The 19183-nt window shown below is 43.4% G+C and overlaps 1 protein-coding gene and 1 pseudogene across 1 annotated transcript; both read right to left on the bottom strand.

Annotated features, from left to right (window-relative positions):
- Positions 1–9015: 9015 nt before the first annotated feature.
- On the bottom strand, positions 9016–11017 carry LOC138672369 (uncharacterized). The gene is made up of 3 exons (XM_069760305.1): positions 10911–11017; positions 10620–10766; positions 9016–10119 (listed from the first exon to the last, which is right to left on the bottom strand). Exons 1-3 carry the CDS (start codon positions 10982–10984, stop codon positions 9201–9203), a joined length of 1140 nt encoding a protein of 379 aa, XP_069616406.1. The 5' UTR covers positions 10985–11017; the 3' UTR covers positions 9016–9200.
- A 3306-nt stretch (positions 11018–14323) lies between these two features.
- LOC138671782 (phosphopantothenoylcysteine decarboxylase pseudogene) lies at positions 14324–18309 on the bottom strand (annotated as a pseudogene).
- Between the last annotated feature and the right edge of the window lie 874 nt (positions 18310–19183).

The raw sequence follows: 19183 nt of genomic DNA, 5'->3' as shown, positions 1-19183 counted from the left end.
ATCGTTTAGTTGCCAAGATCTATTGGGGGAGAATTCTTTGGACAAGAGCAGCGAAGTTACCACTACCGAGTGATCTGAAAACAGTGAGGGAATAATGTCTGCTTTTTGGATACTAGGTAACAATGATCTAGGTGCAAATAAGCAATCTATCCGGTGATAAGAACCATGTGGGCGTGAGAAAAAAGTATAGTCTCGTTCAGTCGGATGTAAATATCTTTAAATATCTATGAGGTTTAAGGAAAGAAGAGCTTGCTTTAATCTTGCTAGGTCTTTTAGTGAGATCGCACTTTTTTTCTTTGTAGTATCTATGGAAGGTTCTATAGCCAGGTTGAAATCCCCCCCCTAGTATGAGAGTACCTTCTCTAAAGTCTCTTATTTTCTTAAACATAGACAGGAGCCATTTTAATTGTTTCTTGTTGGGGGCATAAATATTACAGATCGTAATAGCCACTCCCGCCAAAGTTCCTTTTATCATTAAATAGCGGCCATTTGTATCTGCCATTTGGTCTTGGAGTAAAAAAGGGATTCCTTTAGCTAAGGCTATGGATACTCCTTTGGATTTTGCTTGGGGGGGGGGGGGGGGGGGAAGTGGCATGGTACCACCTGTCATAGTATGCTTTTTCAAATGTAGGGACTTTATTGCTAGTGAAGTGTGTTTCTTGTAGGAGTAATATGTCAATACCTTTTTTCTTAAAATGTGAGAGGGTTTGGCCTCTTGGTATAGGAGAATTGAATCCATTGGTATTGGAGGTGAGCAGCTTAAATACCTTCTAGTTGTCAGCCATGTGGTTGTATTTCTCAGCGATAGTGTGCGTCCCAAGGTGCCTGGAGGAAGAAAAGGATGAGGGAGGATGGGGGAGGGAAAGAAAGGAAGGGCGTAGAGAAATTAGGAGAAGAAAAGGTTAGAAATTGAAGAAACATAACAGTGCCAATTTAGTTGTAACATTTTGAAATATGTCAAAATATTGAAGTGATGCCTGCTGGTAGGAGGCAAAATAACTTGTAACAGTAGCTACCTTTTAAACTTCTGATATTACTTTGAGCTATAAAGAATATTTATAAAGAAGAAATGGTCAAAAACCAAGGTATGTTCTACAGATTACTCCTAAAGAGTCTCAATGTAGCTAAAACCAACTATTTTTCAAGTCAAACTTTCAAGTGTCTTGATCCTTGATAGGAGTCGATTTGGGACCTTTGCGTTTTGATTTCTGGGACTTAGGAGTTGAGACCTGGTGCCAAGGGGTGGGCGTAGGCAAGGGTTGTAACAGAGCAGCCGCATGGAATGTCTCGATGTCGGGGTATTGGTCTAGTGAAATGTTCAGTTCCTTGCATAATTTTTGTATTTCAGCAGAGGTTCTGGCCTGTAATCTTTTATCTTCAGTGATGACTTGTATTCCAAATGGGAATAACCAACGGTATTGAAGTTTTTTCTGAAGTAACGCATCAGTGAATGGTTTTAACAAATATCGTTTCTTTAGGGTGGTTGCTGACAAGTCCTGAAATAGTTTGATCTGTGTGCCTTCGAATTTAATATCTTGGGCTTCTCTCGCACGTCTCAACACCAAGTCTTTAGTGTGAAAGTCTAAGAATCTACATATTATATCTCTAGGTGGATCTCCTTTCTTAGGTTTGGGACGGAGTGCTCTATGAATTCTTATGATTTCCATATCTTTGGGATCCTGCTCCATTAATAGGGAACCGAAGATTTCAATTGCTGCCTTATTTAGGGCTTCAAAGGCGACAGATTCCGGCAGGCCCTTTATTCGGATATTATTTCTACGCTCCCGGTTCTCGTGGTCCTCTAAAGTGGCATGGACGATTTGTAGTTGTTCTTCCTGGGCTTTAATACAGGTCAAAATAGCATTAGAGTGTTCTATGCAGCTGTTATGGAGTGTTTTCTAGGGTCTCTAGTCTATGGCCTTGTTGGGATATTTCCTGTTTGATATCTGCCAATTCTTTTCCAATAGGCCCTAGTGCCTCGGATAGGATTCGTTTAATGAAGGAGCGTGTCACCTGTTGGTCTCTATAATCAGAACCTATGTCCGAATCGCTTTCCATGTCTGTATCTGTTTCCCCTACTAGTGCTGGGTTAGCAGGGTAGTTTGCTTTGTTGTCACTGGGGTTAGTAAGACGCTTTTTTAGATATTTATCTAGGTCTGATTGGGTGGCTTGTGAGTTTGCCTTAATTGACTTTGGCGTCTTTGTACTGGTTTTGACCATTGTGTAACTTGTAAAACACAAAGAAAGCAACTGATTCCTCCTTTTATCAGCAGGCAAAACTTCTATTACATCATATTACTGGAGTATTTGCACTGTAACTCTATCATTAATTTAGTTATCACTGTCCCAGCTATAGAAAAGAAGAAGGAGCCACTGTTCTTTTAAGTGGCCACTAGGTGTCAGTGTCAGCTCACTTAATTATTTTCCCCACTGTAAGGCTGTGTGCACACGTAGCGTTTTTCTCGCGGTTTTTCGCTATAAAACCGCGAAAAAAACGCTAACATTAAGCATCCTATCAATTATAATGGAAACCGCAAATTATGTGCACATACTGAGTATTTTTCCGCAGCGGAAAAGATTCGCGGTAAAATACGCAGCATGTTCATTAATTTGCGGAATCGCGGCGATTCCGTGCCCATAGACTTGTATTGTACCACTTGAATTCCGCAAATCTATAAAAAATTTGCGGAATTCAAGCAGATTTGCGGAGGTACACAGTGCGGCCTACCGGAAGTCACATGGCCATCCCATCATGCCAGGAGCATCCCATAATCCAGGAAGACAATATTCGTCTTCCTGGATGATGGCTGCCAGCATGGACTGGTATGACTGGATGGCGCTGGATGTGCCTTTTATGATTAGTGTGGTAAGTGTCTATGTGTGTGTTTTGTGTGTGTTCGTGTGTGTGGTGTATATGGTGTATGTGTGTTGTCAGACATAGGCCGATGAGACTACTACTACTCCCATCGGCCTATATCTATTCCCTATTGTAGCAGCAGGCTCAGCTCGATGGGAGCAGTATTTCCCATCGAACTGTTCCTGCGTGCAAAATAAAAACTTTTTTTGATGCCCCCCTCTCTCCCTATAAAGTTTCATTGGTGGCCAGTGGCCCGTATTAACCCCCCCCTCCCTATAAAGTTTCATTGGTGGCCAGTGGCCCGTATTAACCCCCCCCTCCCTATAAAGTTTCATTGGTGGCCAGTGGCCCGTATTAACCCCCCCTCCCTATAAACTTTCATTGGTGGCCAGTGGCCCGTATTAAACCCCCCCCCCCACACACACACACACACACACCCCTATAAACTTTCATTGGTGGCCAGTGGTTACCTGTGAAAATAAAATATACATACCTGTCCCCGCCGATCGCCACCTCAAATAAATAAAAAAATAAAAAACCCATACTCACCTATACGCCCAATTCCACGAATCCCTCGTCAGAAAAAATAGTAAAAAAACAAACCACAACATATACCTACCCTCCGCAGCATCCAAATAAACGAGTGTCCCACGATGATCTACAGTTTAGAGCAGCCACATAACATGCGGCTGCTCTAAACCGCGGCCGCCGATACAATGAACGGGATCGTAAAGCGATCCCGTTCATTGTATACCGAGTTCTCCCGAAGGCAGCTCGCGCTGTTCGGGGGGACTCGTTCGGTGAAAACTGCGGCTGCGCGGACTCACCGGCTGACCGGAGATGAACTTATCAGTCCATCTCTGGTCAGCCAGAATAGTTAACCCTTTGCTGTAAAATAAAAAAAATTGTCAAAAACCTGTTGTGATCATTTAATTAAAATACTTTTTCAAGACTTTTTTTTAACCCTTTACTAGTCTTGGATTAATAATGGATAGGTGTCATAATTGACGCCTCTCCATTATTAATTTGGCTTAATGTCACCTTACAATAGCAAGGTGGCATTAACCCTTCATTACCCCATATCCCACCGCTACACGGGAATGGGAAGAGAGTGGCCAAGTGCCAGAATAGGCGCATCTTCCAGATGTGCCTTTTCTGGGGTGGCTGGGGGCAGATGTTTTTAGCCAGGGGGGGGGCCAATAACCGTGGACCCTCTCCAGGCTATTAATATCTGCCCTCAGTCACTGGCTTTACTACTCTGGCGGAGAAAATTGCGCGGGAGCCCACGCCATTTTTTTTACGTCATTAACCCTTTACTTGCCTGTAGCTATTAAATTTTAAGGGTTAAAGGCAAATTAAGGGTTAAATGGCAGAAAAAAATGGCGTGGGCTCCCGCGCAATTTTCTCCGTCAGAGTAGTAAAGCTAGTGACTGAGGGCAGATATTAATAGCCTGGAGACGGTCCACGGTTATTGCCCCCCCCCTGGCTAAAAACATCTGCCCCCAGCCACCCCAGAAAAGGCACATCTGGAAGATGCGCCTATTCTGGCACTTGGCCACTCTCTTCCCATTCCCGTGTAGCGGTGGGATATGGGGTAATGAAGGGTTAATGCCACCTTGCTATTGTAAGGTGACATTAAGCCAGATTAATAATGGAGAGGCGTCAATTATGACACCTATCCATTATTAATCCAAGACTAGTAAAGGGTTAAATAACACACATTATGTAAAATGATTTTAATGAAATAAAAACGAAGGTTGTTGTAATAATTTATTGAACCCTCAATCCATCTGAAGACCCTCGCCCTGTGACAAAGAAAAAATAATAAACCAACAATATCCTTACCCTCCGCAGATCTGTAACGTCCAACGATGTAAATCCATCTGAAGGGGTTAAAATATTTTGCAGCCACGAGCTTTGCTAATGCAGTCATGCTCATGGCTGCAAAAACCACGGAGAATGTAGATAAAGTTGGTCAATGACCTATATTTACCTGCATTTGTGGTGAGGCGCCCTCTGCTGGCTGTTTCTAGATCGTGGGAACTTTCCTAGAAAGCTCCCAGGCTCGAGTTCATATGAGGACAACCAGCAGAGGGCGCCCTCTTATGAACTCGAGCCTGGGAGCTTTCTAGGAAAGTTCCCACGATCTAGAAACAGCCAGTAGAGGGCGCCTCACCACAAATGCAGGTAAATATAGGTAATTGACCAACTTTACCTATATTCTCCGGGGTTTTTGCAGCCATGAGCATGACTGCATTAGCAAAGCTCGTGGCTGCAAAATATTTTAACCCCTTCTTATGGATTTACATCGTTGGACGTTACAGATCTGCGGAGGGTAAGGATATTGTTGGTTTATTATTTTTTCTTTGTCACAGGGCGAGGGTCTTCAGACGGATTGAGGGTTCAATAAATTATTACATCAACCTTCGTTTTTATTTCATTAAAATCATTTTACATAATGTGTGTGTGTATTTTTTAACCCTTTACTAAAATTGGATTAATAATGGATAGGCGTCATAATTGACGCCTCTCCATTATTAATCTGGCTTAATGTCACCTTACAATAGCAAGGTGGCATTAACCCTTCATTACCCCATATCCCACCGCTACACGGGAATGGGAAGAGAGTGGCCAAGTGCCAGAATAGGCGCATCTTCCAGATGTGCCTTTTCTGGGGTGGCTGGGGGCAGATTTTTTTAGCCAGGGGGGGGCCAATAATCATGGACCCTCTCCAGGCTATTAATATCTGCCCTCAGTCACTGGCTTTACTACTCTGGCGGAGAAAATTGCGCGGGAGCCCACGCCATTTTTTTTCGCCATTAACCCTTAAATTTAGTAGATAGAAAGCACAAATATTGCACATACACACTACTAACAATTAGTGTGGAATATGCCAAAAAATGGGGATATGAGATGGTTTACTGTATGTAACCATGTCACATATGTCGGGTTTAGGAAGGAGATAGCAAAATTCGGGAATTTAATTACCGGCTTTTAAGCTAACTACCGCTGTCTGATAGATTACATATATATATAGATATAGATATAGATATAGATATAGATATAGATATAGATATAGATAATCTATATCTATATCTATGATATAGAGAGAGAGTGTATATTTTTTTATTATTTTTTGGAGCACATGGATCCATTGTATGTCCGTATGTCGGTTTTGCAAGCCTGCGAGAAAATCTCGCAGTACGGATGCCTTACGGATTACATACGGAGGATGCCATGCGCTAAATACGCTGACACACCCTGCCTACGTAGGAGATATGGACAATATTTTGGGGAATTGTCACCGATTTACGGCAGCAAAATACGGACCGTATTGTCTTATGCTGAGTGTGAAGCTGACCATATACTGCGTGTACACTGTTATGTACTGCGTGGCCTGTATTCACACATCGGGTATTCTAAAAAATGTCGTGGACTGTGCTACATAGTATGTGGCTGCTATATACAGAAATACATATGTCTAATAACTGCTGCGTTAGAATCTTGGCACCATAAGTGTACTGATTTTTTTATATTTATCAAAATAATAATTTTATCAAATGTAGTGACTGGTTCTCTATCAAAATTGTAGATAGAAAAACACCCGGAGGTCTGGGACCGTGCGAGTGAGGAGTACAAAGCCTCCGCTTCTAAACGGGATGCCTGGCCAGCCATTGTAACAGAAATTTATCCGCAGTGGCCTCAGCTACCAAAAGCGGGCCAAAAACTTATTTGTAAGTATCTTAAATTCGTGTTATTTTTATTACGTATGTACTATATAATTGTCTATTTGTGTCACTTCCCTCTTTCTGTCTGTCCTTCTGTCTGTCACGGATATTCATTGTTTGGGGATTTTGTCTTTCATTTAATCCAAGTGGCTGGTTTGTTGTGGCAAAAAACACACAAACATTGTTACAACCAATGTGCGACGGGCTCAGACTGGCGTCAATATGGCCGCTCTTTCCTCACCGCAGTCAGTGCCCGTTCCATACTCCCCTCTAGTCATGCCTCACACAGGGTTAATGACATCGTTAACAAAGCGAGGTGTTACGCACTCTGGTTATACACCTAACCCTGTTTGACAATGTTTTTACTATAGATTCTGCGTATGCAGCATCAATAGTACAAAGATTGAAAGTAAAAAATAATAAAAATTACGTTATTCTCACCCTCCGACCTCCCGCCCTGTCCTTGACAGTGCAAGCGGCAAGTTCGATGCAGCAGTACCTGTCGTGTCAGCGGTCTCTGCGCAATCACTGCACAACCTGATCATAAATCCCCTCTGTCCAGTGCCACTTTGGATTGGTGAAACTTGTGGACATACGTGGCTGGGCAATATAGTACTTGTCCTGTCCAATATACTACGTGTTCAGGCATATTCTGTAGTAGCCGATGCGTTAGAACTGTGCCACCATCTATTTCCTTTCTAATTTTTATAAATTGTTCAATTTCAGTGGAAGATGTGAAAAAACGTTGGAGATCAGTGACCGACAGACTGATAAAGGCACAGAAGGTAGAAAGTGGCAGCTCGCCCTCAAAAAAGAGGGTGCCGTTTGCAGACCAGCTGCAATTCATTTTAACCAGCAGAAATTTGCGGCGGTAAGAATATATATATATATATATATATATATATATATATATATATATATATATATATATATATATATATATATATATATATATATTTATTGGAATTTTCCACGTTTAAAAGTACTCTTGTATTGACAAAGTCTTTTTTTTATTCCTTGTACAGAACTGAAGGCAATGTTAGGGCCGAAACCCCACCGGTCCAGAAAGACAACAGCCTGGAGCTGGGTGATGGAGAGGAGGTGGAGGACTATCCTATTTGCTCCTCACCAAATCCACCCTTGCCTAGGCAGTCATCATCCATGCAAGCTGCAGTTATGCCCCCCACCTGTACTGTGGCAAGTTCGTCATCTGCGGTGGATGCGGCGGTGTTGTCTTCCGCTGCTGTTCCTGCCTCTTCTGCTGCGTCCAGCTCCTTTGTTGGGGGTTCAAGGCCCACTGGGTTGGGGTCTGGTTCTGCCCGTCCTGTGCCAATGGTTAGGCCAGCACCCAAGAAGGGGAAAAAAAAAGGATGGTTCGACTAGTGCCATTGAGGCACTCACAAGTCGAACCCTCAATATGATAGACCATTCATCTCCACAAGATGAAATGGATAAATTTGGATCTGTGGTAGCTAGCCGCCTAAGGTCCATGACATGGGACAGGCAGAGCCTGTGCATGACAGCAGTTAATGCAGTCCTAATGTCTGCTGCTGTCCCATCAGCAATCCCCCCACCACAAGACATAGTGGTGGGAATTATGAAAGCATTTACGATCCCAAGTGGGCCGCCACCACCACCACCACCAGCTGCTTCTCAAAGGTTTTTTCATGCAGCACACAGGCCCGACGCTGCTGAAGCCTATAATTCCAGCCACTGTCCAACTCGTCAAAGTTCTGGGCATAATGTTTCACAAAACACGAGTATTTCGTCGCAAGATATGTTTCCGGGGTATGGGTACGAGCCAGAGTACCAGCAATTTTGATGAAATAGGTCCTAAATCCCCCCCGTCCTGTTTACAGGTTGTTCAAAAATCCATAGTTGATGCACTTTTGTCCTGTTGACAGGTTTTGATAGCGTCCATTCTTGATGGACTGTTTTGGACAATGTTTGTCCTTTTTTTCTACAAGCTACGTCTGTTACCAACGTTACATTTTTATGTGTAGTACACATATTTTGTTTTGGGAAAAAATTATACATATATTTTTTGGAAATGTGTGTCCGGACAAAGGTGAATTTGTTTGGATTTCTGTCCCCAACCCAACTGTTCTGTTGACAGGTTGTTCACAAATCCATTGTTGATGCAGTATTTTGTCCTGTTGACAGGTTGTTATATTGTCCATTTTTGATGGACTGTTCTGGACAATGTTTGTCCCTGTGTTATAATACCAACGTCATTTAAAGACGTTTTGTTTTTATGTGTAGTACACAGTGTTATTTATGAATAAAAACTAAATTTGTTTTTGCAAAAATGTCTGGTAATTTCTTATTCTAAAAAAAGGTTATTTCAATTTGCAGATTATGAACTGTGAGTAATGGGATAATAACTGTCAGTGACTAAAGAGTAAGTTGCGGACACAAGGTTTGATTTTTCAAACAAAATTCTTATTTATTAATTCCTTTTGTTTTTTAAATGATAAAGATCAAAAGGACATTGAATGCATGGGGTTAGCCATCCAATCTGCTCAGCTGTACTGATGAAGAACACAAGGGCCTTGATTGCTTTGGGGTTAGCCATCCGATTTGCTCTTCTCAACAGGTTGACATCTTGATGGGGATTAAGTGTTCGATCTTCTCTGCTGTTCAGGCTGCTCAACACCGGCACAGGAGTATTGCCAGTGCACGGCACCTTCAGGACTCATGAAGTAGTCAGTGAAGGTTTCTCGCACACGCACCCCCGAGATGGATTGCCTGCCTTGACCCAAGTTGTCCACTGCAATTAATTCAGACAGCTGTGACTCCTCAACTACCTCTGTGCTGTATTCCCGAACGTAGTTGTGGAGAACACAGCATGCCTTGATCACAGTGTCCACGGTCTCCGTATCTAGCTGGATGGCAGTGTGAAAGATCCTCCACTGACTACACATGATCCCAAAGGTGCATTCCACATATTTTCGTGCACGGCTCAGCCGATAGTTGAAAATCCTCCGCCGGTCATCCAGTGCCCTTCGCGGGTATGGGCGCAGCAGGTTAGTTTTTAAGGGAAATGCCTCATCCGATACCATCACAAAGGGTACAGGATGTGTGGAACCAGGCAAAGGTCTTGGGGCTGGGAGCGTTCCGCCATCTCGAAGAATTTGAAGTCCAATCTGTGATGATTGCAGCACCCGAGAGTCCCCAGAACTGCCATAAGCACCAACGTCGATGGCAACAAACTTGTAATGGGCATCAGCCACCGCCATCAGGACCACAGAAAAATATTTTTTATAATTAAAGAAGCGTGATCCTGATCTTGGTGGCTTCAGCACTCTCACATGTTTGCCATCGACAGCACCTACGCAGTTGGGGAAATTGGCCACAGACTGAAAGCCTGCTGCTACCTGCAGCCAAGTCTCTTCGGTTGGGCAAGGCATCACGATGGGCTGCAACTTCTGCCAGATGACGGCACATGTGCACCTCACAATTTGAGAGATGGTGGATTTGCCAACCCTAAATTGGAGGTGCAGGGATGTGTAGCTCTCTCCTGTGGCCAAAAACCTGGAAAAAAATGTGAACAAATTAGAATATTTTAAATAATTATGAAAATATGCATGACAACATAACTAGTACGATTGAGGGGCACTAGATCTGTAAACATTGTGGCGCAGTGGCAGAAATATGGGGGCACTGGCAGCATTGGGACATAATTGCAGCATTATGGGGGCAATGGCAGCATTGTAGCGCACTGTCAGCATTATGGCGGCACTGTGGCAGCATTATAGGGGCACTAACAGCATTGTGGCGCAGTGGCAGCATTATGGAGGCACTGGCAGCATTGGGACGTAATAGCAGCATTATGGAGGCACTGGCAGCATTGGGACGTAATAGCAGCATTATGGAGGCACTGGCAGCATTGGGACGTAATAGCAGCATTATGGAGGCACTGGCAGCATTGGGACGTAATAGCAGCATTATGGGGGCACTGTTGCAGCATTAACTATGGGGCCAATGTGTGGATTTTTTTTTTTTTTTTTTTTTTTTTTTAAAAAGGGCCTTACCGCAAGGTGATGAGCAGCCTTTCCTCAGCAGAGATTGATCTTCGCATACATGTGTCTTCGTAGCTGAGTTGTGGAGCCAGAATTATAAGAAGGCGATCAAATGCCTGAATCGTAAGCCGGCTAAACTGGATAAATTTTTCAGGAAAACTGAATGTAAAAAAAAAAAAAAAAAAAATAATAATTCTCAAACCACAGATATATAACACTACAGTTTATAACATCAAAAAAAAAAAAAAAAAAAAAAAAAAGGTGAACACAGAAGACAATATATCATTTCTACCTATATCTTACCTCCTTAAATCTTGGTAAAGGACATGAAAGTGTCCCTTTTCCTCCCGCTCATTAATAATGGGATGAACCCACATACGTTTTGGACGTCTTCTATTCCTTCTCAGAGATTGCTCCTATGGGAGAATATAGTATTTATTATTTACCCAGAATTGTGGCACGATTCTCATGCATCGGGTATTCTAGAATATGCATGTCCCAGTAGTATATGGACAATGATGATTCAAGAATTCGCGGCAGACTGTGTCCGTCGATGTTTGATCGAGGCAACCTTTATGACATCATCGTCGCCATGGCAACCATTATGACAACGTCGATGCGCCCGTTGCTGATTGGCCTGGCGGCATCGACCAATCAGGGACGCGGGATTTCAAGGACAGACAGAAAGACAGACAGACAGACAGACAGACAGACAGACAGACAGACAGACAGACAGACAGACAGACAGACAGACAGACAATTACATATATATATATATATATATATACATATACATATATACATACATATATACATACATATATACATACATATATACATACATATATACATACATATATACATACATATATACATACATATATACATACATATATACATACATATATACATACATATATACATACATATATACATACATATATACATACATATATACATACATATATACATACATATATACATACATATATACATACATATATACATACATATATACATACATATATACATACATATATACATACATATATACATACATATATACATACATACATACATACATACATACATATATACATACATATATACATACATATATACATACATATATACATACATACATACATACATACATACATACATACATATATAGTACTGTACAACGCATAGACAATCGCTGCTAAGGCTACTTTCACTTCCATCAGTTCTGTTCCGTCGCAATACACTGGCGCCAACATACCCATGGACGTTGTGAAATAACTGCATGACGTGGGCAGCAGATGCATTTCTTATACACATCCGCTGCCCATTCTGCAGTCTGGGGAGGAGTGGGTGTATTTTCTGGTCGCACATGAGCAGTCAAAAATGGTGGATGCGATGCACCAAGAAAAACATATAGGTAAGGATTTTACGTGTCGACGGTCTGCCAAAAAAAGACACATACATCGCACAATGGATGCAACGTGCGGCAAAACGTCGCAAACCATTGCTAATACAAGTGTATGGGAAAATAAAATCCTGCAAGCACATATGCAGGATCCGTTTTATCCCAAAACGACAGATTGCGAGGAAGCGTTACGGAAGTGGGAAGTAGCCTATCAGCAGCAACAGAAACACTACAAATCCACAGCATAGTCCGCATAGTGTGCACATCTAATGACATTATATTACCTGCTCAGTGTGGTGGTGCAGCAAAATCAGTGCCGTCAGCAACAAAAGATGGTTTTGTTGTGGCGAAAGACGCCAATGGGGCTGAACGTGCGGCATGTTGAAAGCAGCAAAAAAGCAAAATGGAGAAGAGGGGATGGAACAGGAAATGACCTATGAGAGTCTTTTTTTCTTTTTTTTTTTAACCAACTTTATTTGTTATTAAAAACGCTTAAAAAACGCATCAAAAACGCTAGAAAAAAACGCATCAAAAACGCACCAAAAATGCATGCGGATTTCCGGAAGAAAACATCAGGTTTTCTTCAGGAAAATTGCATGAAAAATCTGCACACATTCCTGAACGTGTGCACATAGCCTAATAGTGTGATATACTAGAAAGTCTCTTATTTGACTGGCTGGACTCTTGTTTTTATATAGGTATATCGATGAGAGGTTAAATATTAAATGGTTAATAGAGTTCAACTTCTTATTCAGATGCGGATCACAATTTTCAGGTATCCGGTTTTAGGGTCAGACTTGCATATGGTTTTATGTGCTAACTGTAGTTTCCGTACAGGTTATGTGAGGTAAACTGCTCTGAACTACTAGCTATGTTGGTTAATAAGGAGTGTATTGTGCTTTTGGGAGCGGGATAGCAGGTGAGGGGGTCCGCAAGAGCAGCTGGAGGCAAGGGTACTCCTGTCTCAGATCTGGAGTGTAGCAGGTGCTGTGACCGGCAGAGAGAGACACATTAAAGGATAATATAACGCCTGGTGCAGTGATTAACTAGGCCGGATCTCCCTCTCTCCACACCCGACACTGAGCGGTGGTCAAAACAGAGTCAGCTGAGGGGGATAGCCTAGGGCAACAGAGAAGGGGTCCAGTTCTCAGTGCTCCACTGCTGAGTACACACACACCTCCTCGTACCGGAATATGTCCCCCCAGGACGATATCTCTCTGTGGGTCAGTTGGCAGATAGTCGTTCCCAACAGGGCCCCTGCACCACAGCAGCCAAACGTCAGCGCCGGATCCGAGGAGACATCAGAGGAGGCCAGCAGCCGAGGGGAAGCGCGACCCAGGACAGGGGCGACTATACCTTCAAAGAGTCTTCTCCGTCCGCCGCCTGTGTGAGGTCCAAGATGGCGCCCACCCTCTCACACCGCACCTCTCCTTAGTACAGGGCTCACCAGCGGAGGCACAGGTGAGTTGTCGCCAGGTCCGGGGCAGCGGTCGCTGCAGTCGGCGCCCCTCCGCTTCGCTCTCCCAGGCGCGCACCTCCACGCCAACGCTCACCTAGTGATCGCGATGGGAGTGCCGGCGGTCAGCAGCGGAGACGCAGGAGCCGCTCCAGGGAAGCCGTTCCGGGGCACTCAGTCAGCAGGTGTCAGGTGGGATCCTCCTCTATCTTCGCACCGCGGTGTATGATCTGATGTCGGGGTTCCGGCATAGGCAGGGGGGAGGGGGGAGAGCCCGGTGAAAGCGTCCCTGGTGTGTCTGCGGTCCGCTCACCTCTTGTAGGGTCCTCCACCAGCAGCCGCTCCCACCCAACGAGAAACACCGGCTCCCAGCAGTGAGGCGCTAGTCTCTCCACAGTCTCCTCTTTCCAATCTCCTCTCCGTGGAGGGGAGAGAAGCCGCAGGTCTGCGGACAATTGGCGGGCTCTCTTTTCTCTAGTTAGGCCTTAGGCCTGCTTGTAGGCCCCAGAGTTCCAATGTGCTTGAAACGCAGATTTGCGACCAATATGAGGCACAAATGTCTCTAGAGATCAGATATATAATGCCCTCCAGATGTGTGGATGAGTCCACAAACTCTCGGATTCTGTAGATTATGATCTTTAACAGAGGAGCTCGTGGAAAGTGCGTCCTGCTCTCCCAGCTGCTAGCCACGCCCCGGTGTGAGCTCCCTCACAATGAACAATAACTACTTCAGACTTCATTATTTATTCATTAAATCTCTAGAATACAGTTCTAGCCTCGAGGTTGGCTCTGAGCCTCCAAGCAATACTCGCCCCGTGTTTACTTGGGTATTATCTTACTGCTATCATTTCACTTTTGCATAAACTATTACTAACATTAACTCCTTCCTATTATTAGAAAGATGCGATACAACATAAGCCAGGTTTGTGACTTCACTGACGAGGCTGGTCCTTGGACAGAACTTCCACCACCTTATCAAGGATAGAGCCGACCTCTGCCATTGCACCGAGTCCTTTGTCCCCACACATCAGGGTTTTTTCAATGCATGCAATATCAATGTATCCAAAATTGCGAAGACGTTCAATCTGTTCTGTAGTGATGGGATGATCCCACATGGCTGTGCTCATAGCTGGACAGAAGAGCAATGGCTTCTTTAAGTCCCATGCACGAACTATGCAGGTCACCAGATTGGGGAAGACTTCCAGTGGGATTTGTGACAAAGTGTTGGCATCTAGGGGAGCAAGAACCATCAGATCTGCCCAGCGTCGTAACTCGATGTGTAACACAGGATCTGATCGGCGGTTCCACATCTTCCACTCGTCATCATCACTGTAGATTGGTACCGGTATATCCTGTATGCTGTAGAAATGCTTTGCTCTCTGTTGTCACAACCTGCACTTCAACCCCAGGTATCTTTTGCAGGCCAGACACTAGAACGGGCAGCTTCAGGGCCGCCACACTGCCGGTGACACCAACAAGCACATGGTGGTTCATCTCTTCCTCACTGCGTATTTGGACAGGTTGTGGTTTTGCTTCGGGTCGTAAGGATGTTGGTGGGCTTTCTAAAAGGGGAATAAAGCTTCAAGTCTTCACCTGTGGGAGATCACTCGGCTCTTTCCACTTCTGGAAAATATTCAGGCAATGTCCACTTGTCTCAAAAGCAACTTTATAAAGCCCTTGACCAGCATTGTCTTGCAGGAAATAAAAGGAATTCAATGAGAAGTCTCCAGTTCAATTCTATTCAACTCCAGTTTAACCAGTAAACAAATGGTGTTTTTTACACCTGAGACTTTGGCACCAGCCATGATGAGATTTAATTAACTCTTACCTGGGAGGGGAGATGTCATGATCTATAAGGTGGATCTCCTCGGGCGGTAAGTATTGTTTCACATAATGAATCACAATGGCCACGGCCAGCCTTAATGGTGCCTTGTGTGAAACTGCTCTTTGGTGCCTTCATCCTATTGATTTTTTTTTTTTTTTTTTTTTTTACCTGCTTTTCCATATCATTAATAAGGACAGGGGACCCTTTTTTTAAGAATCTAAGAAAATTGATTTTTGATTGCCCCAAATATGAAGTTTGGATTTTAGCCTATTCCATCAAGATGAAATAAGACACAATATTCTAAAGTTTGAAGACTTCATTTATCAAACCATAAGCGGAATCAGACACAGGACATTTCAGAATAATATAACAAAATATAGTTGTGTAAAATCAAAAACGCTTATTATTTGAGCAGCACCACATTGTAGACAGTCAAGGAGGAAAAAAATAGTTGGCACTCCGTGATGCAGTAAAACAATCCTCTCTTTATTCAATGCAAGTAGTAAATGGATGCAGGGGAGGAGGTGCAGTGGAGGACAACACTCCACTATATAAGATATGACCGATGTCCTGTGTCAGCCATGAAGGTACATTCATCCTCAGTCCTGACTCGTTTCTCCCCCATTAGATTTTGCTAGTGACAGTGTTCATCAGGGGACTTTCCTAGTGAGACCACAATGGGCCAACAGAGCTACAGTCGGATAACAATCTGCCCTCCTCAGAAGTTCTGAGCACAGGACATCTGTCTTATATATGCGGCAAAGTTTTAACCTGAGCTATTGATTGTCAAGCACACTTGCACTTTATTGTTGAAATATTTTTCTGTATTTTGTCCTTCATTTGAGGGACCTAAAGGCCACTCATAATGGTCACCTTATAACTGACACCATAGCCTTCCATTATACTGTTAGCCTGACACTCGTACATCTTTGAGTCTCCCTTTGTAACATTTGTGGTCATCCTATGTCACCATATATTGTGAGCTAGTCAGTGTAAGAACCTTTTATAGATCAAGTATACACCGAAGTACAGTCATGGCCAAAAGTTTTGAGAACGACACCAAAATTATATTTTCACATGATCTGCTGCCCTCTGGTTTTTATTAGTGTTTGTCTGATGTTTATATCACATACAGAAATATAATTTCAATCATATTATGAGTACCAATAGGTTATATTGACAGTTAGAATGAGTTAATGCAGCAAGTCAATATTTGCAGTGTTGACCCTTCTTCAAGACCTTTGCAATTCTCCCTGGCATGCTCTCAATCAACTTCTGGACCAAATCCTGACTGATAGCAGTCCATTCTTGCATAATCAATGCTTGCATTTTGCAAGAATTTGTTGGTTTTTGTTTGTCCACCCGTCTCTTGATGATTGACCACAAGTTCTCAATGGGATTAAGATCTGGGGAGTTTCCAGGCGATGGACCCAAAATCTCTATGTTTTGTTCCATGAGCCATTTAGTTAGTTATCACCTTTGCTTTATGGCAAGGTGCTCCATCATGCTGGAAAAGGCATTGTTGGGCGCCAAACTGCTCTTGGACGGTTGGGAGAAGTTGCTCTTGGAGGACATTCTGGTACCATTCTTTATTCTTGGCTGTGTTTTTAGGCAAGACTGAGTGAGCCGATTCCCTTGGCTGAGAAGCAACCCCACACATGAATGGTTTCAGGATGCTTTACAGTTGGCATGAGACAAGACTGGTGGGAGCGCTCACCTCTTCTTCTCCGAATAAGCTGTTTTCCAGATGTCCCAAACAATCGAAAAGGGGATTCAGAGAAAATGACTTTGCCCCAGTCCTCAGCAGTCCACTCCCTGTACCTTTTGCAGAATATCAGTCGGTCCCTGATGTTTTTTCTGGAGAGAAGTGGCTTCTTTGCTGCCCTCCTTGAAACCAGGCCTTGCTCAAAGAGTCTCCGCCTCACAGTGCGTGCAGAAGCACTCACACCAGCCTGCTGCCATTCCTGAGCAAGCTCGGCACTGCTGGTAGTCAGATACCGCAGCTGAAACAGTTTTAAGAAACGGTCCTGGCGCTTACTGGTCTTTCTTGGGCGCCCTGGAGCCTTTTTGACAACAATGGAAGCTCTCTCCTTGAAGTTTTTGATGATGCGATAGAGTGTTGACCGAGGTGCAATCTTTGTAGCTGCGATACTCTTCCCTGTTAGGCCATTTTTGTGCAGTGCAATGATGGCTGCACGTGTTTCTTTAGAGATAACCATGGTTAACTGAAGAGAAACAATGATACCAAGCACCAGCCTCCTTTCAAAGTGTCCAGTGATGTCATTCTTACTTAATCATGACTGATTGATCCATTAACACAGGTGTGGGTGTTGATGAGAACAGGGCTGGCGATCAATCACTAAAACGATGTTAGCTGCTCCTTTTAAGGCAGGACTGCAATGACGTTGAAATGTGTTTTGGGGGTTAAAGTTCATTTTCGGGGCAAATATTGACTTTGCAAGTACAGTAATTACTGTTAAGCTGATCACTGACATTCAGGAGTATATGCAAATTGCCATTAGAAAAAATGAAGCAGTAGACTTTGGAAAAATTAATATTTGTCTCATTCTCAAAATTTTTATCCATGACTGTACATGCTTCTGAGACCGTATTAATTGAGTGGATGTCGGTCCATGATATCTATACAGCATAATATCCGGATGCTAGTTACATAGTTTATACTAGTCAGTTAAAATCGAACTGCTATTGCTATATTTCCTCTTCTTGACAGCCTATATATAAAGTATTATCAAGCTTATATACACTTCAGTGGTCTAGTGTGTTTGAATCTTCACAAATGCATTGGATCCATTTGGATCCTCCTGCATCTGTCGCTATGTGTTTTCCTTATGTGAGGGTGTGCCAGGGCCATGGTCGTGGCTGAGAGTATGTGCTTTAATGCGCCCTGGTCTCCCATCACAAGAATATAATGTCCCATCTGCAGCATACCTTCTGCTTCACCTTCTGCATCGTCGGGGTCCCATCGAGCTGGCTGAAGTTCTGCTGATGGCATTGTTGCATATAAAGACAGTCCATTTAAAACTTTACTTTCCTCTGTTCACAGCACATCCTTTTCAGATACAGCATCAGCATAGAGTTCCATACAGTTAACATTCTCTACTTTCCCTGCACTTCTTTCTAGGTTCTTCAGTACGTGCCTGGGTCGTACCGCCTCTTGTGGTAACGCAGCATACTCCCTGTCAAGAGTCTACTCTTGGGGGTTCCCTCGTCTGTTTTGGATCGGATCTGAGGGAATCGGACCATGGGATGATCTGCCACATGATGAGTGACCTGCATCCCCCGTACTGCTTAGGACCTCTTCTCTTGCTTTTGCTCCACACTGCTGTCGCACAGCTGCTTCAGCTGAGCTTCTGTCCATCTGGACGGCTGGGTATTTTGCTCTAACATTGCAGAACTATCCGCTCTACATGGGCACCCGGGCCGTACATACATACATACATACATACAAGTAAAGCATTATACTCTACTTTAAGGGGGTAGGGACGTGGAAGAGTTTCTGTACCCCTACATTTATAGATTTAGGGATTGAAGGGACAGCCCTCGAGGAGCAGGGGTGCCACATCGCAAAATTAGGGTGCCAACTTCTGCTGTTAGGCCGTCACAATCAAGGGCCTACCATGGGGAGCATTAGGCTAACTTTACCACCTCCCAGAGACTGCTGCCTTGATTCTTGTTTATCCCTATAGGGGTGTTTTATAGCTATTCTGTAATATTTTTTTTTATTTTTTGATATTTAAATAGTTATTTTTTAAGGGGTTGTTTTTCTTTAGGTTTGTGGTTGGTGCACACTACCTCTCTTTGAACTCATTCTTAATGTTTTTGATATTACATACCCAGTATTTTCTCCTCGCCACGACAGCACCCAC

The sequence above is a fragment of the Ranitomeya imitator genome, chromosome 3, assembly GCF_032444005.1.
Source record: "Ranitomeya imitator isolate aRanImi1 chromosome 3, aRanImi1.pri, whole genome shotgun sequence".
NCBI lineage: Eukaryota > Metazoa > Chordata > Amphibia > Anura > Dendrobatidae > Ranitomeya > Ranitomeya imitator.
The sequence above is the reverse complement of the archived record's forward strand: the minus strand, read 5'-3'. Positions and strand labels throughout refer to the sequence as shown.

Excerpts from the sequence above, each read along its gene's own strand:
- LOC138672369 (XM_069760305.1), bottom strand. The coding sequence starts at position 10,984 with ATGTGGGTTCATCCCATTATTAATGAGCGGGAGGAAAAGGGACACTTT. Across the intron at positions 10,767-10,910 it reads CTTTACCAAGATTTAAGGAG|TTTTCCTGAAAAATTTATCC; the intron begins GTAAGATATAGG and ends TTTTACATTCAG. Across the intron at positions 10,120-10,619 it reads AGGCTGCTCATCACCTTGCG|GTTTTTGGCCACAGGAGAGA; the intron begins GTAAGGCCCTTT and ends ATTTTTTTCCAG.